General features: G+C 37.0%; 1 protein-coding gene across 2 annotated transcripts; it reads left to right on the forward strand.

The window, feature by feature from the left end:
• Positions 1–1,230: 1,230 nt before the first annotated feature.
• Positions 1,231–23,007, forward strand: gsta1.L (glutathione S-transferase alpha 1 L homeolog). 2 transcript variants are annotated; one of them, XM_018261529.2, is made up of 8 exons: positions 1,231–1,462; positions 6,981–7,051; positions 7,941–8,039; positions 10,249–10,300; positions 16,398–16,530; positions 18,015–18,156; positions 21,257–21,382; positions 22,788–23,007. In XM_018261529.2, exons 2-8 carry the CDS (start codon positions 6,983–6,985, stop codon positions 22,908–22,910), a joined length of 744 nt encoding a protein of 247 aa, XP_018117018.1. In that variant the 5' UTR covers positions 1,231–1,462; positions 6,981–6,982; the 3' UTR covers positions 22,911–23,007.
• Positions 23,008–24,562: the final 1,555 nt, after the last annotated feature.

The following is a 24,562-nucleotide window of genomic DNA, read 5'->3' on the forward strand; positions in this document are numbered from 1 at the left end:
AGCAGCACAATTCCTACTGATGGCTAGAGAAGAATTGGACTCTTTATAATGATTTCCTCTAGATGACAGTATGAACCCTTTGTGTCAGGAATATAGAGGGCAGGGCGCCCAAGGCAATCATCCAATTGCTGCCTCTCCCCCACCACCACCAACCTCAATCCTCTGCTCATTTTTCTTTGGGATGTGCAGGGCCAGAGTTGGAGAAGGCAGCACAGGTATGTGCCTAGGGTCCTAGTGCGCCCAGACCGTTTGAACACGTATCTCTGCTGCCTACCCATAATGCAGTGCAGGTCATGAAATCTGCACCATCCCATTACATGCTATTGCAAATTATCTTTAAGGTTGCATCATTTGGGCATACAGTATTTCCCTACATTTCCTTATGGAAAATCAGGAAGTGTTATGTCCTGTCCTATACCACTTCTAACCTAGCTCAGGTACACTCAGACATTCCCTGATCAGCACTTCACCTTAAGGGGTAAATTTATCAAAGAGTGAAGTTCTGCCACTAGAGTGAAATTCCGCAGCTCTCCATTCATTTCTATGGGATTTTGAAAGGCGTATTTATCAATGGGTGAAAGTGAAATTTCACCCTTTGATAAATACGCCTTTAAAAACCCCATAGAAATGAATGGGAAGTGGCGGAATTTCACTCTAGTGGCGGAACTTCACTATTAACTTCACTCTTTGATAAATATACCCCTAAAGGAGAATTCAACCCTTTAGCAAAAAAAAACCCCACCCCACGTAGACCCCCTCCCTGATCCCCCCAGCCTAACTGCACCCCCGGGGAAATGCCCCTAACTTTGTAATATTACCTTGTATTCGATCGAAACAAAGACATAATTAATCCATATTGAAAGCAAAACCAGCCAATTGAGTTAATTTAATATTTACATGATTTTCTAGTAGACTAGTATGAAGATCTAAATTACAGAAAGATCCGTTATCCTGAAAAACCCAGGTCCTGATAAATATATATCTTTGTTTGGCAGCACTCCGCTTTTGGAGTTTGCCTCGGGTGTAAGGTAAAAAGTTATGTAGTCCAAAAAAAATGGCAAATTAGGAATCATGTTGGGGCCCTAAATGGATTTGCCCCTGGAGTCGTTAATTTCCTGGTTGCTATACTACTATTGCTTCATTTAAAGAATATACAATACACACTTACAACACCAAAATTATTTATTGGTTTCATGTTGACACACACATCATTACAAAGCACTTTTTTTTTCATGTGACTGAAACATTATCTCAGAGTTAACTTGGATTTTTTTTCTACTTTTTCTATTCTGTTGAACGGTTCTTTGTATGTCATGGATAGAGGAATATAGTGGCCTCTGATTGGTGTGTTGGGTTACGCCTCTCAGGGAGCAACTGGCTTGAAGCTGCAGCCTTTAAGTAGGAGAGTTCAGTCGGCACTGGAAGCAAACATTCTTCTTGCACATTCTGCATCTTTTTCACGGTAAGAACTGATTTTATCTTCATACCTGTGCTTAGTTATGTGATATAATTCCTGATTTACGTGGTGTGAGAGAAACATATCCTTAATGTGTAGTGTGTTAGTGAAATTAGAGTATTCTTTTGTGTAGTTTTCTTAATATAATTGTAATGGGCAATTGAAAACGTAATAATTTCTACTTCATTTTTTTAAAAAAAACAAACATTTAATCTGTACAATAGTGTTTTGCAGACAGTGTGGTGTTGGTAAAGTTTATATGCTGCCCTTTCTCATTCGTGTGTGTGTGTTTATCTCCTTGCGTTCTATATGTTACATGTTCATTTGCATTAGCACAAAGAATAAGTTTCTTTTATTTCCAAGTAACTTGTATTTTATTTATGTCTTTACGTTTGTTCCACAGGAAAGGTAGTTGTCTTGAAATACAAATTGTTGAACGAGTAGCATATATATATATATATATATATATATATATATATATATATATATATATATATATATATAGTGATTATATATATATATATATATATATATATATATATATATATATATATATATATATATATATATATATATATATATAGAGTCCCACAGTGCCTGCACTCAATCCAAAGGATGAAGCCAGAGGTGCATGATCCAAAATAGGATAATATATGAACAGAAGATCAGCACTCTCTGTAGTTTGGTGAAACTGTGTTGTTTACAGAATATCACATCTTATCTGGATAAGATGTGATATTCTGTAAAATAAATCAACACAGTTTCACCAAACTACAGAGAGTGCTGATCTTCTGTTCATATATATATATATATATATATATATATATATATATATATATATATATATATATATATATATATATATATATATATATATATATATATATATATAGTTCATCACACCACTACTCCAGAAAAAATGGACCCAGGTGCTACCAATTAAAGCTGCATACAAAAATCCAAAAGGTGAGGTGCACACTGGGATACTTTGTACAATTTAAAATATAAGTTTTATTAAATACATGTTAAAAGGGTCAACGTTTCGGTCTGTTCCTAAGACCTTTATCAAGACCAATAACACACTAAAAAACATTGTATAAATAAGTAAAACCAATTAGCACTCACCCAATCCCGTGTAGCCCCATGGGACATGTGATGCGAAGTTCCACCCCTACCGGGGGTTAAACCAGACACCACTTGAACCATATAGGAAAGAAAAGGAAGAAACACTTTTGTCATTATTTACATGGTAGCAAAATCTTTTGGCAGGTATTGCACAAATAGGAATGTTACAAAATCCAACAAAATAACCTTTGATCATTTAACAATGTTGCTTTTATCTTTGCTTCAGAAAGCATAAGAAAGAGCAATGCTCATTTAACCCTGTGGGTACTAAAGTATTCAACTTTTTAATCCAAAGCATTTTAGATCTATCACCCCCTCTTCTAGGGGGAGGAATATGATCAATGGCAATGTAGAGTAAGGTAGGTATACTATGGGCGACTTGAAAGAAATGATTTTACTGGTTTATTCGTGTGGCCATCCCGAAACGCTGTACTAATTGCGGATCGATGTCCATCCATCCTTAGACGTAATGTTTGATCAGTTTTGGCCACATATGACAATGTTTCGGGCCCTACTGGACCCTTTATCAAGGCTTGATAAAGTGTCCAGTAGGGCCCGAAACGTCGCCCTTTTGTTTGTTCATATATGGGCTAATAAACACTACGGATTATTGCATCAATTCAAGTGTGCTGCTGGATTTTTTGTTCTGGATGTAAACTGTACCCAAAAAGCAGGCGAGGGTCTTCCAGTTCAGCACCTGAGACCCACACGGGTTTAATGAAGGTAGAGCACTCCTAATTACTATTACTAACCCACACAGGCAAGTGATCATATAGATTACATGGCTTGTTGTGCAAGTAATATGATGCCTTATCAAAAACCGTTTACCGGTGTAGGGATGTGAAAAACTACTGCCCGGTGTCATGAACCTACATGAAGTACAGCTTGGGCATTTGAAGCAACCAGGTGTGTCATTTCGAAGTCAAGTGTCCTGTCTAGTCTGGTAGCACCTCACCGGATCAATTTTTACTAGGAAATCCCTTAGATTTGTGCCCCTCTGTTTCTTGAGTTTCTCTGGGATCACTTTGTTAAGGGCCCCATCTGCCTGAATAATACTCCAATTTTTCCTAATAGTGCTGTTTATCATATTGGAACCCGTAGAAAATTTGGTACTGTAGATGAAATGGGATTTTGTTAGTCTCAAATAGTGGGGCTGTCACCCGGTGTCTAGCTGACTCTAACCGGCACTCACGATATTGAGGTCATCGGTGCCTGGGTGCAGTCCTCAATCAGTAGAATCAATAGAAGTAGAAAAGATCGCATTATATATATATATAAGTAGAAAAGATCGCACTCGCAGGTCTTAGGTGTAGTAATTAGATATTTATTGTGGACAATATCTGACGTTTCGGCTGATATCATGTTGTATCAGCCAAAACGTCAGAGATTGTCCACAATAAATATCTAATTACTACACCTAAGACCTGCGAGTGCGATCTTTTTTACTTATATATATATATATATATATATATATATATATATATATATATATATATATAGTTAACCTTAAGTCAAATTCCTACTGGCTTTTTAGGAGGCATAATCTATGCTCATTATAGGGTATATCACTTGATGGTTTATTAAATTACATCTGTGCATGTGGTCAGGAACCTGATTACTATGGAATTTTATATGTATTTATATATTAATGCAAACTTAAGGAATTATTCACTACAGTATGGGCTGATAATGAATTTCTCAATACACTGTTTTAGGGTTTCTGTCTGTACTTTTCATTGTGTCACACATGGTCTCACTTTCAAGTTCTGCCTCACTTGTATGGGAGTGGAAATTGCATGCCAGAGATGTCAACCAATGATAATGTTCTGATCCTGGATTTTAATTAGCCTAAATTCCTTTTCACTCTATATGGTAATATGAAATAAAGTCTCAAAAAGACCAGATGTGAATCATTATCTCCCTTATGACATGGTGTTGCTTGACATCTTTGGATGAAAATTGTTTACCCCAAAACAATGAATCTCTATTCAATGTCACATCCGTGGCTTTAACAAAATAAAGAAGAGATATTCTTCTGCCTCTTGGGTTGTGAATGTTTTTATATTTTTTTTATTTTTTGTTATTACATTACTGAGTATCTAGAGAACAAAGTGGAGGACTATAAGATATGCACTGTCTGATGGATACTCATCTCCATGTTAAAGTTTAGGCTGGAAGATTATTGTGCACCTTTGTTGTGTTTGGCGCAAATCTGCCGAAAGCAAGTTTCACAGTTGATATGTAATGGTAATAAGCAACCATGTTTCTGTCTCCCTGAAAGGGGAAGTACATATTCTCAGAGGACCAGTTAACGTTACTAATGAGAAACTAGAGACGACATGAGCTGTGAAGGTGCAGTACTGCTGATGAATAGTTGTTTAGTATATACTTTTCATAAAACAGCATTCTGGTTTTGGTGATGTATTTTATTAGTGAACATGTAACTACTTGTACAATCAACTTTTTAAATGTTTTGGGTCAAAACAACAAAAAGCTGTTGATAAAATTCTACTCTTCATTAAAAAAATCCAGTTTCATTTAAATGAAGATGTACTGGGTTCATTTTTAACCCCATGTGGCATATATAATTGGAATTACTCAGCATTGCATCAGGAGCTAATTATGTTGTTGAGCCACATGGGTTTCAAAAGTGAGTTAATTTTCCCATCTGTAGTTACATCTACACCTCTTAAGGACCTTATGTGTGTCAACCAAACTGCAAGCTGAACACTTTAAATGACCTATATATTATGTTTTATATGCAATTTACACATCAATTACATAATTATACAGCATGTATATTATATTGGAACATGATGGTGCTAAAACACAAATCTAAACCAGGTACAGGTATAGTAACATTGAATCATTAAAATAAGCACGTGACTTTAGGAGTACCTACGTTCTGAAACGGGCATCAAATGGACAAAAGAAATGTATGTTAATAAGGGCACCTCATTCCCTGTGCTTAAGACAGGGATTAAATGGTTCCAGGGTACTGCAGGAAGGCTGAGGCACCACTTGCTAAACAAAAAAATTGTTTTTATTGCTTTTAATGTTTTACCCCAAGGGCTAATTTCTCTGCAATACCTAGAGACCTGTACCTATCATGGAAATATACTGGGATACCGTCAGTTTTGGCCAAACTTTTGTTCTGCCTAATACTAAGAAGTCTAAAACACAGACTGAAATAATAGTTTATGTTGTTTCTGCTTTTGCTGGTAGCTGAGGGATTAGGCCCAATTTCCCTCTTTCAGGCTGCCTTAAAGAGGCCTCATTCTCATTCAGCCTGATTTATAAATTGTGCAAAGCTGACTAAGGATGACTTGCATATTTTCAAAACTTCTCTTCTCTATAATGTCTGATATGTGTATTCCCAATGCATGCTGCAGACACTTGTTCTGCTAGCTAATAAGCCACTATGTATGCAGAGATATCAACCAATCCAATATCATGAAGGAGACAATGATCCGGTCCTGGATTTTAACAAGTTTCATTTCCTCTTTATGCTAAATAGTAATAATGGAAATACAGTCTCAATTGATCATTATCTGTATTTATTCAGTTGTAAAGTCATTCATTGTTGTCAAGACTTCCTTCTCTACTTTATTAGCTTTAAGGGCAAGGGCACACTAGCGTTCCCACCGCTTCTCTCTGCCTAATGAATATTAATGACGCAGAGAGAAGCGAATGTGCTGAAATCAGTGTTTCCTTTAAAAGTACAGTTTCAGCTTGTGTGCAGTTACACAGACCAGAGGGGTGCAGAAATCCACCTGAAATATGTGAAAGCAGGCGTTTTGAAGTCAATCTCCACTTGGTTCTGTGTAGCTGCACACAAGCGGAAACTGAACTTTTAAATGCAGTGCTGCAGCACATCCGCTTCTCTCCTCCTCATTTATATTCATTAGCCGGAGGGAATGATAGTGTGCACTTGCCCTAATGGATTACATTAGCTATGGCTTGGTGTCAATTAACACTGTACATTTCTGCAGTAAATAAAAATACACACTTTCAGAAATTGTGATGAACGGTGTTAATTTATGAACGGATGTATATCTATACTCAACCCTCGAGTCCAAATCTCCTTCTACTTCATTCAGGTGCTCCTTATGGTCCATTCTCTTAAAATGATGATATTTGGGACTATAGACTAAGTCACACTTAAATATGTAAAATCACTTCAAATGAACATATTCATGATAGCAGACTAAGTCACACATGGACACTAACATAAAGTTGAGTGAAATTGTAGGGATTACAACCTTTGAAATCTCGAGTTAAGATAAAACATTAGGTGTAATATTTATGATCCAGTTTTGGGTTATAAGTTGCATTCTGTCTTCCACTACTTTCCATGGAAGTGTCCCTCTGTGCATCATATTTTTATATTTGTTTACAGGGATGGGATCTGTTGTCCGGAAACCCGTTACTCAGAATGCTTCGAAAACCGGCAATGCAGACCCCCACAGTGTATTGTTTAATTAACAATTATTCTTTCTTTTCTGGTTTTCTGATCCTTTTACTGCCTTGTGATTGATTTTAAGTAATATAGCATAAATCAGCGTTTATGGAAAACACCTTGTTTGTTTCCTTTTCTATTAATGTTAAAAAAAAATTCTTCTAATCCATCTGTTCTCCTGTTATTAATTTGCACTGGCTTTTTTTTAACTTGTTAAAAGGACATTATACTTGAGTAATGTTACTGCATAAATTGGCACCCTAATGTCCTTTAAATAAGTTGTATTCTTATGATAGCTAAAATCTTATCCTGCATCCCTTCTTTCTAGAATTTCCACCTTGAAGATTTCTTACTAATACTAGTGTGAACTTTTAAAATATCCATGTTAAATCCTGGAAAATCTGACCAGATTGCCCTGAATGAATAAATAATTTAACAAGCTGACTCTGTATAGTGTATATACAGAATGAGCCACGGGTTATCAGTTTATTCTCTTTAGCACAGCATCAACTGGATTGCGAGTGCCCTCATTGTTTTGTAGGGGAAATCGCTTACAACCGAATGACGACACAACAGTATCAGTCAATGTTCTTTTGGAAAATTCGCTTTTGTCATCTCCCAAGGTTGCCTTTGAAGGTCAAGACCTACATATCCGCATCACTGTGATTTTCTTTTCTTGTGTACATACACAACAAGAAAAATAAATTGTTCCATTTTTAATCAATCTGCTTTCCAACAGCCAGATTTTAGATGTGTTATGTTGCTATGACTTTAAATTATGTGTTTTTGGGAAAACTGCAGTAGAAAAGAATCTTTTGTGAATATCCTAACAACTGATTAAAAACAACTGTCACTGAAACATCTGCATTATTCTTATGGTTATTCTTTTCTTACATTAAGAAAACCAACAAAATGGCTGAAAAACCTGTACTGCACTATTTTAATGGAAGAGGGCGCATGGAGTCAATCAGATGGCTGTTGGCTGCGGCTGGAGTTGAGGTCAGTGAAGTTCTCCAAACTTGCATTGTTTATGGTTAGTTTCCCCCCACCCACAGGTGAGTAATTATTAAGGGGCAGATTTATTAAGGGTCGAATTGAAAATTCAAATGTTCAATTTTTTTTATGGTCAAAACTCTCAAATTTGAATTGTGAATCATCCAAACTCCATTTGAATTTTAATTTGAATGCAAATTTTAATATTTATCATACTCATGGCCATTTAAGAACTCAAATTTGACTATTTAGCCACCTAAAACCTGCCAAGCTCATGTAATGGGAGAGGCTCAAGGACCAATTTGGACATGTTAGAAGCCTTCCTGACATTCAAGTGTTTTTCGGTGAATCTAGTTTAATCGAATTTGATTCGATTTCGATTCCAGTTTTTGAGTCTGTAAAAATCGTGAGTTTTAGATATTGTATTTTTTTTATAACTAACCCCCCAGTCGAACTTCACATATATTTGAATTTAATAGAGTTTAAAAAAAACCCACATGAATTCGAAATTTGACCTTTAATAAATGTGCCTCCCATGTCATTTAGTTAAGAGAGCAGACAGTGCCTTGGTGTGTTCAAGTTATGAATCATTAATTGAGCAAAATGTAAGCTGTGATTGACTCCTAACAATATTTATTTTTCTGTGACCTGTTAAGGGCAATTTTAACTCCCAATAAGTTACATCTTACTAGTGTATGTCTGGATTCAGTGAGAAGTTTTCATATGACTAGGTGAGACTTTTCTGTGGGGCGGCAATCTCCCCAAACTGCCTTCCCCCTGCCCCAGCCCTTAATTGATAGATTTCTTATTAGAAGTGCTGAGCATTTCCCCTTATCTTAAAGGGATACTGTCATGGGAAAAAAATATTTTTTCAAAATGAATCAGTTAATAGTGCTTCTCCAGCAGAATTCTGCACTGAAATCCATTTCTCAAAAGAGCAAACAGATTTTTTTATATTCAATTTTGAAATCTGACATGGGGCTAGATATTTTGTCAATTTCCCAGCTGCCCCTGGTCATGTGACTTATGCCTGCACTTTAGGAGAGAAATGCTTTCTGGCAGGCTGCTGTTTTTCCTTCTCAATGTAACTGAATGTGTCTCAGTGGGACATGGGTTTTTACTATTGAGTGTTGTTCTTAGATCTACCAGGAAGCTGTTATCTTGTGTTAGGGAGCTGTTATCTCGTTACCTTCCCATTGTTCGTTTGTTTGGCTGCTGGGTGGGAAAGGGGTGATATCACTCCAACTTGCAGTACAGCAGTAAAGAGTGATTGAAGTTTATCAGAGCACATGACTTGGGACAGCTGGGAAATTGACAATATGTCTAGCCCCATATCAGATTTCAAAATTAAATATAAAAAAATCTGTTTGCTCTTTTGAGAAATGGATTTCAGTGCAGAATTCTGCTGGGGCAGCATTATTAACTGATTCATTTTGAAAATAAAAAAATTTCCCCATGACAGTATCCCTTTAAGCCATTGACTGATGTCAAGTGTGGTGTTCTACTGCTAGAGCAAATGGCAAATCAACTGTCATCCACCCCCTAATTGATGTGCATTAACAGACACAACGTCCAATTATCAGTGTTCACGCTTTGTGGATTTCAGGTCCAAGATGCACAACAATCAATCTTTGGGTCTAATTCATTATAAAAACTCCTGTGGAGATATCCCATGTGTGACATGAGTCTCTTGCAGAGCCAATGTTAGAATCTGATACCTAAGTTGCTGGCATTTCTGTGATGTTGCTGGGAAATGGATTGACTAATAAATCAAATCGTACCAGTTTAGAGAGTTAGCAATGAGGCTTACTGAGCTACTACTGGAAAAATGTCTGTTACAAAAAACATTAAACTATAGAAAAGAACTGAAAATAGTCATTTAAGTTTTGTGCAAGTAAACTGCCCTTTTAAAAAGTAAAATGGGAAAAAAGGAAGATGGCAGTTCCCCCCTCACAGGTAAATATACAGAAAAGCATGCTGTGTGCTTACAATAATCTGCTGTATGTCTTTGTACTGTACTGTTATGATTAAATATAAAGCAGGCATGTACGTTGGCCATATTTTCATCTTGATTAGAGCAGCCAGGGGTCTGCTACTTAAGGGGGGTGCTGTAGGCCCAGTATTACTTATGAAGACATTAGATATGTTTATTTTAAAAATGATTATCTGAACAAATCACGGATATATATATATATATGACTTTTTGTCTCTGCAGTTTGATGAACAATACATTGAAACAAGGGAACAATATGAACAGCTACTTAAAGGTATACTGTTTTCCTCTTCTCTCTAATGCAATAATGTTCTATGTAACATTGCCCAAAATTTAGGTCAGGGGACTATAATGTATAGTGTCAGCAGTTGACAGATGGGGAGAACATAACAAGCAAGGAAACATAGGAGACCTAAATACAGATGAAAAATCACATCAGCCACAGACCTCCATGTTCTCTGTCTGTAGTAAATTTTGTAACAAATATACAAAATACAGTTAGCACTAATGTATCTTCTAGATCAGGGGTCCCCAACCTTTTTTACCCTTGAGCCACATTTAAGTAAGTAAAAAAAGTTGGAGAGCAACATAATCATAAAAAAGTTCATAGTGGTACAAAATATGAGCTGTGATTGGCTATTGGTAGTACCTATGTGGAATGACAGCCTATAGGATTCTCTGTTTGGCAGTACACCTGTTTTTTAAGCCTCCAAAACTTGCCTCCAAGCCAGAAATTAAAAAAAAAAAAAGCACCTGCTTTGAGGCCACTGGGAGCAACATCCAATGGGTTGGAAAGCAACTGCTCAAGAGCCACTGCTTGGTGATCACTGTTCTAGCTAAAGGCACCACAGGCCAATGATGTTTTATAGCTAACTATAATTAAAAAAATGACTCTGACCCAAAGCCTGTATGTAGAAAGATTGCTTAGAATGGGTTAATTAAGAATAAGTGAATTTTTTTCAGAAATGGCATAGCATTTTTAATTATTAAACTATTTGTTTCAGGATAGTTGCCCTTTAAAGGCATAGGTCAACTTTTATGTAAACTTTTAGTATGGTAATGTCTTGTTCATTTCTGTGTTTCAATTGGTCTTTATTAGTTTGTCTTCTTCTGCCTTTTGACAGCTTTCATACCCAGTGCAGCCAAATAATGATTGCTCTAGGAGGCTTCAACTTTATTTGTATTTTTTTTGTTGCTCATCTTTCTATGCAGGCCCTTTCCTGTTTATATTTAAGTTTCGTTTAAACCACTGCCTAGTTGAGTGGAGCTGCTGCGCAAAAAAAAAAAATCAAATGTAAACAGAAAACTATCCAAAAAGAGAAAATAACCATTATAATACATCCCCAGTAATCTATACAAAAAGCATATATACAAAGAAATCATGGTTAAAATGTGAAGGATTAAAGTAAGGCTAACAAGGGCGTAACTATAGAGGAAGCAGACCCTGCGGTTGCAGGGGGGCCCAGGAGTGTAGGGGGCCCAGTGAGACCCTAATTAATTAGCAATTTTAGTATATCTTGGTAAAATAGGCCAACTTATAAATATTTTGGGGCCCTAAATTGAATTTGCTATGGGGCCCAGTAACAACTAGTTACGCCACTGAAGGCTAAGGTCTAAACATTCACTAGAGTGAGTATCCAGGACAGAAGCCTAGATGGGTCTCACTGGAGGTGCAGTTCAGCATCAGATTTTCATACAATGTAACCACACCCACTTTTTCATAGTGCTTCTAGTACTATAAGTAATCATTAGATGTATTTTTGTAACTGGATAAGAAATCACATGCAATCTGTATATCATCTGTATATCACTTTCCTAGTGCCCAAAAAAGAAAGGGAAAAAGAAAGGCCACGCTGCCATTTTAAGAAGGTCTAGAGCACCATTGTTAGCCAATTAGGAAGAACAGATAAAGTAAAGATAGAAAAAGGAACAAAGAAGATACAGATAAAAGAAAGTTTCCCAAAAGTGATCTATGACCCTATCAGCGGCATAGTGAAATAGATTATTATGTAGCAGGGGGCTAGGACTGGGAAAATGTTGGCTCACTTGGCCAGAGCAGACTCCTCCCCCCCAATAATTCCATTGATTCGGTCCATGAATGGGGATGTCACTGATAATCCCAAAGACATCAGTGGTGTTTTTGGGTCGTACTATGAGCACTTGTATAAATCCAAGCTGGGGCCATATAGACACCAACTGCGCATTACTTAGCAGGAATTGAATTGCCAACTTTAAACCCTGATCAGAGAGCAGCATTGGACGCTGAGATCACGGTTGATGAGATAGAGCTAGCTGTTGGGGCATTCCCCAATGGGAAGTCACCAGGCAGAGACGGATTGCCCATCGAACTTTATAAAACCTATGCTGCAACTCTCGCTCCCCAGTTACTAGCTGTCTACTCAGCAGCGCTAGATACTGGAGAACTTCCCCCATCAATGAGAGAGGCATCCATTATTGTTCTCCCAAAACCTGGTAAGAATCCGCAGGAATGTGGCTCATACAGACCCATCTCGCTTTTGAATTGTGACGCCAAAATTCTTGCTAAAATCTTAGCTCGGAGACTTATGCTGGCGATAGAAAGCATTATTGGCCCAGACCAGTCCGGATTTATGCCTGGCAAAAGCACTGCTGTGAATTTACGGAGGCTATACACAAACTTGTCCACGACTCATGACAACACAGGAAATAGACTGTTGGTGGCCCTGGACATTGCTAAAGCCTTCGACACAGTCGAATGGGCATACCTGTGGCAGGTGATGGACAAAATGGGGATTGGTCCGAAATTCCTAGCTTTTACCCAGCTGCTATATGCGAAACCTTCAGCACTGGTAACTGTCAACGGCATTTCCTCTCCTCACTTTGCTCTTACGCGGGGAACAAGACAAGGCTGCCCTCTCTCCCCACTCCTATTTGCTATGGCAATCGAACCTCTAGCGGCCGTTATAAGGAACGATCCAGATATAGTTGGTTGGAAACTTGGGCATATCCAGGAGAAAATTCAACTGTATGCAGATGACTCCCTTGTCTACCTGGCAGATAGCGGCAAATCATTGGAACGACTGACACAGGTTCTCTCCACTTTCGGTAATTTTTCGGGCCTAAAGGTCAATATATCCAAATCTAGTGTGCTTCCAGTAGATTACGGACCTAAATCTAATGCTCTCCTTACTCCTGCACTGACGGTGGTTTCAAAATTTAAATACCTGGGGGTAGAGGTTTCACTACCAACGTCATCCTATTGGGACCTGAATGTGTCCCCGTTACTGGGCCAGGTAGAATCCAAATTTAAGCAATGGGCCTCACTTCCACTTTCTCCACAAGGCAGAATTAGTCTGATAAAAATGACCATCCTCCCTAAGATCCTTTATATACTATCACACTCTCCTATAGCCATCCCCTCAAACTATTTTCGGGCTTTGGATAAACTAATGGGACCCTTTATATGGGGAGCAGGACGACCCCGATTACGACTTGGAATCCTAAAGAGATCGGCTTTGCATGGGGGTGCGGCTTTGCCAGACTTTGAGCTTTATTTTTTGGCTTCCCAACTTGCTCACATCAAACCATGGATCACTGCGGACCCACGCTGCCTATCTGCCGCCCTTTTGGAGTCGACAGGGGAACAGGGGATGCCAACTTCGCAAAGGTTGCTAAGGAATCGGACTGGTAGAAACACCAGTAAAGAACACCCCTTAATACTACTAGGTCAAAAAATGTGGCTACGCGCTCTATCTTTGTGCCTTACTCAAACGAAGCACCCTGACACCCCTATATGGAACAACCATTTACTCAAAGAATTCCACAACATAGAATCCGCAGGGCCATGGTCTAGCAAAGGAATATCGACTATTGCTCACATTATTTCTGACAATTCGCTCAAGCCGTTTGTCGTACTCCAACAGGAGTTCGGAATTTCGGAATCTTCCTGGTTACTGTATGAGCAGGTTAAACACGCATTCCTTGCTGATCCCTTTAAGTTGGGTAAACCCCCCTTTTGTAGAATATTAGAGTTGCTAGACAACCAACACTTAATTTCCAATTTATACGACGTGCTGAGATTTTGTAAACATGATAGACTTAGTCCCAATCTACTTGCTATCTGGCAGCAAGATATTCCCACATTGACAGCCGAGGAATGGCAGGATGCTCTGGAAGCCCCTAGATTTGTCTCGCCAAATGCTGATCATAAAATGATTCAGAGATACATAATTCATAGAGCCTACTTCACACCGGTGCGGCTGAACAGAATGAATACACAGCATCCACCAACTTGCACCCGGTGCAGGGTAAATACCGGCTCTTTTATACACATGTTGTGGGAATGCCCCAGCCTGACTCTTTATTGGCGTGAGGTTTTCAATACTATTTCGAATGCAGTATCAGTGGAAATACGGCCCACCCCAGCACTGGCTATACTAAACATAGGCGAAAGCTTCCAATACAACAAATATCAATTGATTACAATTAGGCAAAGTCTTTTCCAGGCCCGCAGACAAATAACTATGGGATGGAAAAGTCCAGAGGCCCCGACTCACAAAGGTTGGTTGGAACAAATGAAGCTCTATATTGATAGGATGCACTATTTATTCACCAAAAGAGCCTCCTCTGAAAAATTTGACTTAATATGGGGAAACTGGCCCCCTTCCTAGTAGTTATGTAGACACGAAGAGGCTCTTTACTCTCTAAAACCCCCAATGTGAGAGGTTACGTATCACAGACTCCCATTTTATTTGATTGATGATGTTTTATTTTGTTGTATCTGTTTCACACGTTATATGAACAATATCAGTGTGACATGCGATTGACAACAGGCTAAATTAGTTTCGCAAACTGAAGGTACCTTACAAAGTGTGTAATACCATAAATACAATGTTGGTATGTACTACTGTATGTCATGTTCAATCTTTGCAATAAAGGTTATGATGTTAAAAAAAGAAATAGATTATTATGTCATCTCATGACACAGGCAGACCAGAGAATAAACCTGAACAGTACATCATACGATAGATCATGTACATGTACACATGGAAAGTAATAATGAAATTTTACCATAAGTGAATTATATTTTTATACATGCCCTGCCATAGTATTCATTATTTTCTACAAAGCCAGGAAGATTCATTAAATGGTTTTCTTTAACATATGCAAAGCCCAATAATTGCATCATGACAATTCCCTATCTGGTCCATTCGGGTCACCATGGCAACCAGACTGCTGTATGGCATGTCCACATCATTAGAGAGATGGCATTATTCCTCTGTAAACAGCTCAGCCTATATTGCACAGGGCTTGCACATAGCAGTACCACAAAGCATCAGAGTCTGTACTATGGACTTACCTTGGTATCCTGCCTTTATGACTACTTAGGCACCTCACCAAATATCTTGCAGGACTTGGCCACATACAGATAAGTCTTACTGCTGGCAGAGCACATACATCTAGCCCACTTTGTGTTATTAGCTCCAACCCCATTCCAAAAAATGTATCAGACCTATAGAGTACCTGGTCAAGCAATAAAGTACATAGTACCATAATAAGTCAGTATATCCCTAACTGGCATCTCAGGACCTAGAGGGGAGCTGAAACCAAGTTGCAGTTGAAACCAATCAAAAGTAAAGCATAATCAGGAAGGACTGAACAGAGCAGAGCAAAACTATAGAGAAGTGGGAGGAGTGCCTTTAATGAAATTGCTTTTACATGCAACTGACTGCAGGGAAAACTGTACTTTGTTCCCTACATTTGTGAACGTAAATGAGCACAAATGACTTAATTAGACTAGGGAGTGGCAGTGTATGAGAAAGTATCAGCTGCAGAATGAGTTCTGAACACCCTGCTATCAACATCAAAAGGGTTATTTATCAAAGGTCGAATGTTACAGTTTTTTTATACCTCGAATAAACTGGAATGCTATCTTATTTAAGAAAAAACTCAAATGGAAAAAACTTGATTCTGTGAGTTCTAGTTGTGAAACCCGAAAACTCAAAATGAATCAAGTTTTCTGGGGGGAAAAAACTCTAATCGCTCAAATGTTTCGAGTTTTTGGGCAAAACCCTCAGAAAAAAACTCGAACATCATGAAGGCTATTAACATCTTCAAATGGTCGAAGGGACCTCTTCCATTGACTCCTACATGACCTAGACAGGTTTTAGATGGTGTATTTTCAGATTAAAGCTATTTAAAGGGTCGGGGTGTAATAAATCTCTAAAAATTTGAGGCATTTTTTTTAAAAAAAACAAAACTTTAAATTTTGTTTTATCCAGAAAATGCGAGTTTTGACCAAAAAAATCAATATATTTTTTTTGACCAAAAAAATATAATATAAAGGTAAAATCAGACTTGCCTGGATGCTCATTTTGTTTCTATTTACACAGATGGAAGTTTGATGTTCGAACAGGTTCCTCTGGTTCAAATGGATGGGATGAATCTGATACAAACAAAAGCCATTTTATCTTACATTGCTGGAAAATACAACATGTATGGAAAGGACCTGAAGGAGAGACTTTTGTAAGGACGTTTGGCTTGCTGGTTTGTGGGGAAATAGTTTTTAAATAGGATATTTTTAAATAATTGTATTGCTGTCTCATTACTCATAGACAAGATGCCATTTTGTTTTCATTTATGCATATTGCTATGATATATATATATATATCTAATCAATAGGGTGGCACACCGCTTGTTGGTTCTATACCTGGGTGCCCGGTAAAAAAAATATGTAGTGCAGAAATGACCAGCAACACCAGGGTTTCAGTGAATAAGCAATATATTCACATGTGCATATGTTTGCCAATATCTTGTAAATTATATCCCTATAAAAGGTGAGTTCTGATGTCATCAGTTATAAACGGTGAGTTCTGATGTCATTTCTGTCACATGACTCACTGAAACTTGTGTATTAAAAATAAAAAAAATACCCCCAGTTGCAAAATATGAGGATCTTAGAAGTTACCTCGGAGTTCCATGACCTTTATAAAAACACTTGGCCTTCGGCTTCGTGTTTTTATATGGTCATGAAACTTCTTGGTAACTTATAATATCCTTATATTTTACAAGAGGGGGTACTTTATTTATTATAATACACTCAGTGAGTCATGTGACAGATGACTGATAACTGATGACATCAGAACTCACCTTTTATAGGGATATAATTTACAAGATATTGGCAAACAAAAAAAGGATACACCATGCACCAATAAATGAGTTTTTGATACATGCTTGATGGGGATTGCTGTTAGTGCTTTCATGGACTAATATATATATATATATATATATATATATATATATATATTATGGTCACCTTAAATAATTTCACAGGCTGTTTGAAGCAACGTAGGGGGTTTTTCACAGTCAGGACAGTGAGGTTGTGGAATGCACTGCCGGGTGATGTTGTGATGGCTGATTCTGTTAATACCTTTAAGAATGACTTGGATGATTTTTTGGACAGACATTTTTTGGACAGACATAATATCAAAGGCTATTGTGATACTAAGCTCTATAGTTAGTATAGGTATGGGTATATAGAATTTATGTGAAAGTATGGAGGGGTGTGTGTATGGATACTGGGTTTTCATTTGGAGGGGTTGAACTTGATGGACTTTGTCTTTTTTCAACCCAATTTAACTATGTAACTATGTATGTAATGTACAGGGATGCTTTGCCAAATGTTTCATTCTACTATGCAGACAGAAATATTTCTTAAATTTACAACTCAATTTTGTTGTGACAGTTCCGACACTGCTCGAAAATTTCATACAGAATTTTCTATATATATATATATATATATATATATATATATATATATATATATATATATATATATATATATATAATATATCTCTATCTCTGTTACAAAATAGTGTACCTTGCTTATGAGCCATACCTGCAACTGCACTTTCAATCTGTAACAGATATTGATGTTTTGGCCATTTTTGGAGAAAAAAAGGCTGTTTTATATGAACTGAACCTAATTTCATATCTTATTTTCATTTTAGTATTGACATGTATGTAGATGGCACAGGTGACCTTTTGAGTCTTGGTACGGTCTATGTCTTTCTTGATGATGCTGGCAAGGAAAAACAAAAAGCAAATATTAAGGAAAAAGCAACAAAAAGATATTTTCCAATATATGAAAAGGTAAGAATATAGTGTTTTTATCTTTTCAGTAAATCTTATTTAACATGGTCATTTCTTCACTGTCAGTGGCTTGGGCCATGAACTCTACAGCAAAAGTCAAAGGAACTATGTAAATCTTTTATGTGAAAGAATATCATCTAGTTATCACTGGGATAAATGTTTGTACTGCTTGTTTAGCCAATCAATCTGATGACCTGATATCAACGGAGTAGGGGCAACTTTTCAATTGGTCTTCCTTAATTGTTTTTATATTTTTTTTAATAATTTACCTTCTTATCACTCTTTCAAACTTTCAAATGCAGGTCACTGGCCTAATTTAGAAAACAAATACACTGTACAAACGTATTGTTATTGCTACTTTTGTATTACTTATCTTTCTGTTTGGGCCCTCTCCTATTCATATTCCAGTCTCTTACTCAAATCAATGCATGGTTGCTAGGGGAATTTGAAGACTATACAAAAAAAGAGAGAACTATCAGAAGAGTTATATTGTGTGGCACCATCCATATAACGTGATTATAGTGTAATATAAGAAAGAAAGATATTGAATAAATATATTTCATGGTGAAATATTGTATAACTGTCAGAAAAAAATCATTGTGCATCAATTACAATAAAATTAATTTGTATCAAACGTGCGTCTATCATGTAATCAGAAATTTGATGTTAATTCATTAAGTAATGAAATATAAAGTGCTTCCAGTGAATAAAGTGCCCTCTATGTATTCATTTCAATAACCACCTAGATAATTCATATTAAGCAAAGCTCATGTACTCTAACAATTCTAAAACTTAGCATTTCATTAATCAGTTAAATCAAATGGGCAATTCATAGGGTTATTAAATTACTAAAAATACTTTGATGCATTGATCTGGTCTTATGGGATCATGCTAAAGAGCAATAATTGGTAAATGAATCCCACCTAGATCTGACCAAAGAACTCTTTACTAGAACTTGCTATTTCAAATGGAGCTGGGGAGGTGGGTGAATGGAAACAAGAGAAGGGTGATGTTTCATGCAAATCCAGCAGTTCTAAACTTAAATTGCCACCGATTATGCTTTTGTACATAATGGGCTGTGAGTGCCACAGGACAAGTGATAGGCATTAGGTCATCACACGTATATGTGCCTCTGAGAGGCCAAAGTGTTAGGCATAATCCCCATGGCATCCCATAAAACCAGATCAATAAATCAAAATATTTTGTAATTGTTTTTAACCATATGAATTGTCCATGTGTTTTTAACTGATTTATGAAATGCTAAGTTTTAGAATTGTTATAGTACAGAATTGTTGCTCAACATGAACCATCTAAGCGGTTCTTGAAATGAATAAATACAGGGCACTTTATTCACTGGAAGCACTTTATATTTAATTATTTAATGGATTAATCAAATGTTTCAATTACACGATTGACACACACGTTTGATACAAATGAATTTTATTGTAATTGATGCACAATGATTCTTTTCTGAGATTCATATACATTTTTTCACCATGAAATATATTTATTACATTTCTTTATACATTTCTATAATCACGTTATATGAATGGTGCGACACGATATACTGTAACTCTTCTTTGATAGTTTTCTCTTTTTGTATAATTCATTAATGGAGTTGTCTGCACATCCATTTTCCTCCAATTCTCTGTTTTGGCAATGATGATGTGTTAGGAGGTGCGGAAAATAGAAATAAAATATATCTAATTCGGACGCTAGCAATCAAATTGCTGAAATTGCAAACTGGAGTGCTGCTGAATAAAAAGCTAAAAAAACCACAAGTAATTAAAAATGAAAAACAATTGCAAATTGTTTCAGAATATTGCTCTCTACACCATTCTAACATTTAACTCAAAGGTGATCAAGCAATTAACATAATCTAGATTTTGAAAGTATGATTAATTGTATTTACCCAACTACATGGAAAACTGTGACAGCACAGGTGTAAATTATACAAAACCGTTTTTGCCTCCAGCACACACAAGTTGCATTACTGAAATAGGGTGACTCCAGAGAAGGTTTCAATTCCAATAAAGGAAATGGTAATAGTAGTCATGAAGATTTTTTATATTGTAAAAGAGGAATTTTAGGGAGCAATTATTATCACTTTACAAGCATATATAAGGCAGCCATATAAGTTCTCTGATATCTTGTTTACCATTAGATCTTCCAGAGAACACAAAGGCTTTCCTTGAAAATAGAATTAGGCTTTATTCAAAGTGTGGAAATTTTTAAATATATATATATAGTTCTGCCATGCGCAATTCTTACCCCATAGCTGCTATACTTGCAGATTCAATTTAAGAATATATAAAGTCACAGCTATGGTCTTGTTTGGGAAGGTTTATACAGTTGGCTGTATTTGTATATTATTGGTGTCGTTTATATCACTTTATCCCAGCCAACAGTTTGGGAACACCAGCTATATGGTAAAAACTCTGTGTAGATACAATATTTGCTGATAAACTCCTAATGATGTACATTGTGTAATGAAAACTTTTAAACATTTAAATTCAAAAACAGGAGGGAATGCAAATTGATACATTTGTAGAAGAGAGGTGTGGTAGAGCATACAATATGGGTGGGGTAGGAGAAATGCATGGGAAATGCATGGGAAAAAGAGGTTAAAAACAGTAAGAGACCACAAGATAAGGTAAATTAGAAAATGAGAATAATGAAGGAGAACATGAAAGGAATTAGTGGAGCATAGCTAAATTGACATAGCTTTGGGGAGTTAGAGGAAAGGAGAAATAAAGAGTGGGAAAATGACAGCAGAAATGGAAAAACATGTTGTGTTGCTAGACAGTAGCAGGCACTGCTAGGTCGCAGGCATGAAGAGCAGGAGAAGAGCTCAACGCAAACCCACCCGATACCTAAAGATTTTGTTCAGGAGCCGGCCCGAATGCGCGGGTCCCATGGGTTTTGGGCTAGCCCACGCATCACTATTTGCCGGAACCAATTTTCACATTACCACACAGGTAATTTGCCTTTGTATCTTTCCCAGGAATTTACACAATATTTATGTGGTCCCCTGGTGACAGTAGAATAGGGTTTTTTCTGTATTATGACTAATATCTTATTGTTTTTTTTTGTTGCCCAGGTTTTGAAAGATCAGCACTATCTTGTTGGGAACAAGTTTAGCTGGGCAGATGTACAATTAATGGAAGCCATTTTAATGACAGAAGAGTTCCACAGTGACATCCTATCCTGCTTTCCTAACCTGAAGGTAAATAATGAAGATTAACTCATCATTACACAGGGAGGCACATTTATCAAGGGTCGAATTTCGAATTCATGTGTTTTTTTTTTTTTAAACTCCTATGAACTCGAAATTCGACCAATCTCAATTATTTATAAAAATGTAATTTTTTAAACTCGGGTGAATAGGATTGGCCCGAAAACTTGAATCGAATTTGATTAAAATTTTAATAAATCGAATGTCAGGAAGGCTGCAAACAACTCCAAATGGATCTCTGGACATCTCCCATTGTCTTAAACAACAATTCAGCAGGTTTTAGGTCGTGAATAGTTGAATTCAAGTTCTTAAAGGGCTAGAAAATAATAAATCTCGAAAATCGAATTCAAATCTTTTTTAAAAACTCGAATCCAAATTTGAATAACTCTCTCTAGTCGAATTTGACAGTTTTGACCAGAAAAAAACTTGAAAATTCAAATTTTCAATTCGACCCTTGATAAATCTGCCCCTTGGTGTGTAAATATATTATATATGGAAGTCATAGATAAACTCTGATGGTGTTAAAACATCTAGTCAATATAAAGATGAGGTATTGTCAGTGTTGGACTGGGATGCCAGGGGCCCACCAGAAAACCTTAGATTATGGGCCCATTCTCCAAACTAATTTTCCGCCACTTCTCATTCAACCTTTTTATTTACTTGGTACTTTTCTTAACATGATATACTCTATTCTCCATCTATCTGGCCCCTTTCTTTCCATAAAGAATTAGAGAATGAACATGAAATTGTTACAGATGCTTAAAAGCAGGAGGGCCCATTGACCCCTGGGTCCACCGGGAGTTTTCCTGGTATCCTGGTGGGCCAATCTGACACTGGGTATTGTCCATGCTACCAAAAGTAAAAAAAAACATGTGCAAATGCATTATACTCCTTTAAGGCTAAGGACACACGAGGCACATTTATAGTGTCACAGACAATTACTCTTATGTTTATATTTAATTATAGAAGGAAGGTGCGTAGTTAGGAAAGTTGCACTTTGTGCTACTTCATTATAAGAATGCCAACCAATCAGTAGTTACGCTCACATCATAGGGAATTGTAGTCTTTTTTGCCTTTGTGAATGCAGGGCTATAATTGGCTACTCACCTACTGTGCTTTTGGAAGGAAGAGCAATAGAATACACTCACAAATCATTGAAACACAGACAGGGACCAGAGAAGATCTGTGGGGAGTGAAGGGGCCCTGATTGAAACCACCGCCATATCGGATTCATTATTGCCTACAAGATTGGATTTTGAGATATGCTCTTTTTCCCCTACTATTGTTAATGTGTAATTAATGAATATTGGAAAGTTCTTACAATTACATTTTCTTTCACTCTGCAAAAAGTGTACCTTTTTATGCAATTTAATGCTTCTTTGTGTATACATTTTAGGACTTCAAAGAGAGAATAAAGCAAATACCAACAATTGCAAAGTTCCTTCAGCCTGGAAGTCCAAAGAAACCTTTTCCAGACATGAAATATGTGACCACTGTGAAGACTGTTCTTAATATGTGATAGTGCAGACTACAGATTGCCTTACTGCATCAAATGAATTTCATTTTTGTTAGTGCTCTGATTAAATTGCATAATAAATATAAATGTATGTGCATAATGGCAGCATGTTTATTACAAATGGAGCAGGTAATATATTACACACCTGATGATCATTATACATCTACAAGGTACAACGTTCACACTTTAGTATTGGCCAAAAATAATTTGCTGATGATACTTGGGCCTATATTTAGTAACATTAATTTGATCCCATGCAGAAAGCCACAGAAGCCAATAAGAGGTTACATTTGCTCTGTCTACTACCAGTGTTGGACTGTGCTGGGGCCCTAAGGTGGCAGCCCTGGGGGCCCTGGACCCCCCAAAGAAAAATAATAAACCAATGAATCTGGCATGCCAGGCAGAGAAAAATGCAAAGAATATAGGGTCACAGTATCAAATGCCTGTACACAATTTACTTATATGCAGTATGTTTTTGCTTTTCTTGGAAACGGATGTGCCCTTATCTGACCTTGGCAATGCATCCCATCTTCCTTTTGTTTACCACACTCTTGCTCTATTAGTGAATTTCACCTGAAATGCACTCAGCATCTAAATGCATATCAAACAGATAATACTAGAACATTAAAGATACTCAAACTTAGTGATTGTCAATCAGTGGCACATGAGCAGCCTGTTGCTCATCAACCCCTTGGATGGTGTTCCCTGTGTAACACAGTAAGTTAAGTTGAAATAAGACATCCATCAAGTTCAACCTTAAGATGGCAATCGGACTAGTCCCTGGATCAACTTGTACAATAAGCTATGTTTCATAACCATGTATTCCCTTACTTACTAAAAAGCCATCCAACCCCTTCTTAAAGCTTTCTAATGAATCAGCCTGTACCACTGATTCAGGGAGAGAATTCCACATCTTCACAGCTCTCACTGTAAAAAACCCCGTCTTAATATTTAGACAGAACCTCTTTTCTTCTAATCAGAATGAGTGCCCTCTTGTCAGCTGGACGGACCTACTGGTAAATAAAGCATTAGAGAGGTTATTGTATGATCCCCATATATACAGTCATATGAAAAATGTTGGGAACCCCTCTTAATTCTTTGGAGTTTTGTTTATCATTGGCTGAGCAACTTCCTTTTAATATACAGTATAACATGCCTTATGGAAACAGTAGTATTTCAGCAGTGACATAAAGTTTATTGGATTAACAGAAAATATGCACTATACAACAAAATTAGACAGGTGCATAAATTTGGGCACCCCAACAGAGATATTACATCAATACTTAGTTGAGCCTCCTTTTGCAAATGTAACAGCCTCTAGACGCCTCCTATAGCCTTTGATGAGTATCTGGATTCTGGATGGTGGTATTTTTGACCATTCGTCCATACAAAATCTCTCCAGTTCAGTTAAATTTGATGGCTGCTGAGCATGGACAGCCGACTTCAAATCATCCCATAGATTTTCGATAATATTCAAGTCAGGGGGCTGTGACGCCAGTCCAAAATATTGTACTTCTCCCTCTGCATAAATGCCTTTGTAGATTTCAAAGTGTCATCGTCTTGTTGGAAGATGCTTGAACATTATCCTGAAGAATTTGTTGTTAGGGTTAAATTCATCCAACACCATCTGCAGCAAGATGTTCTTGCAGGTCTTT

The sequence above is a fragment of the Xenopus laevis genome, chromosome 5L (genome assembly GCF_017654675.1).
Source record: "Xenopus laevis strain J_2021 chromosome 5L, Xenopus_laevis_v10.1, whole genome shotgun sequence".
Classification (NCBI taxonomy): Eukaryota; Metazoa; Chordata; class Amphibia; order Anura; family Pipidae; genus Xenopus; species Xenopus laevis.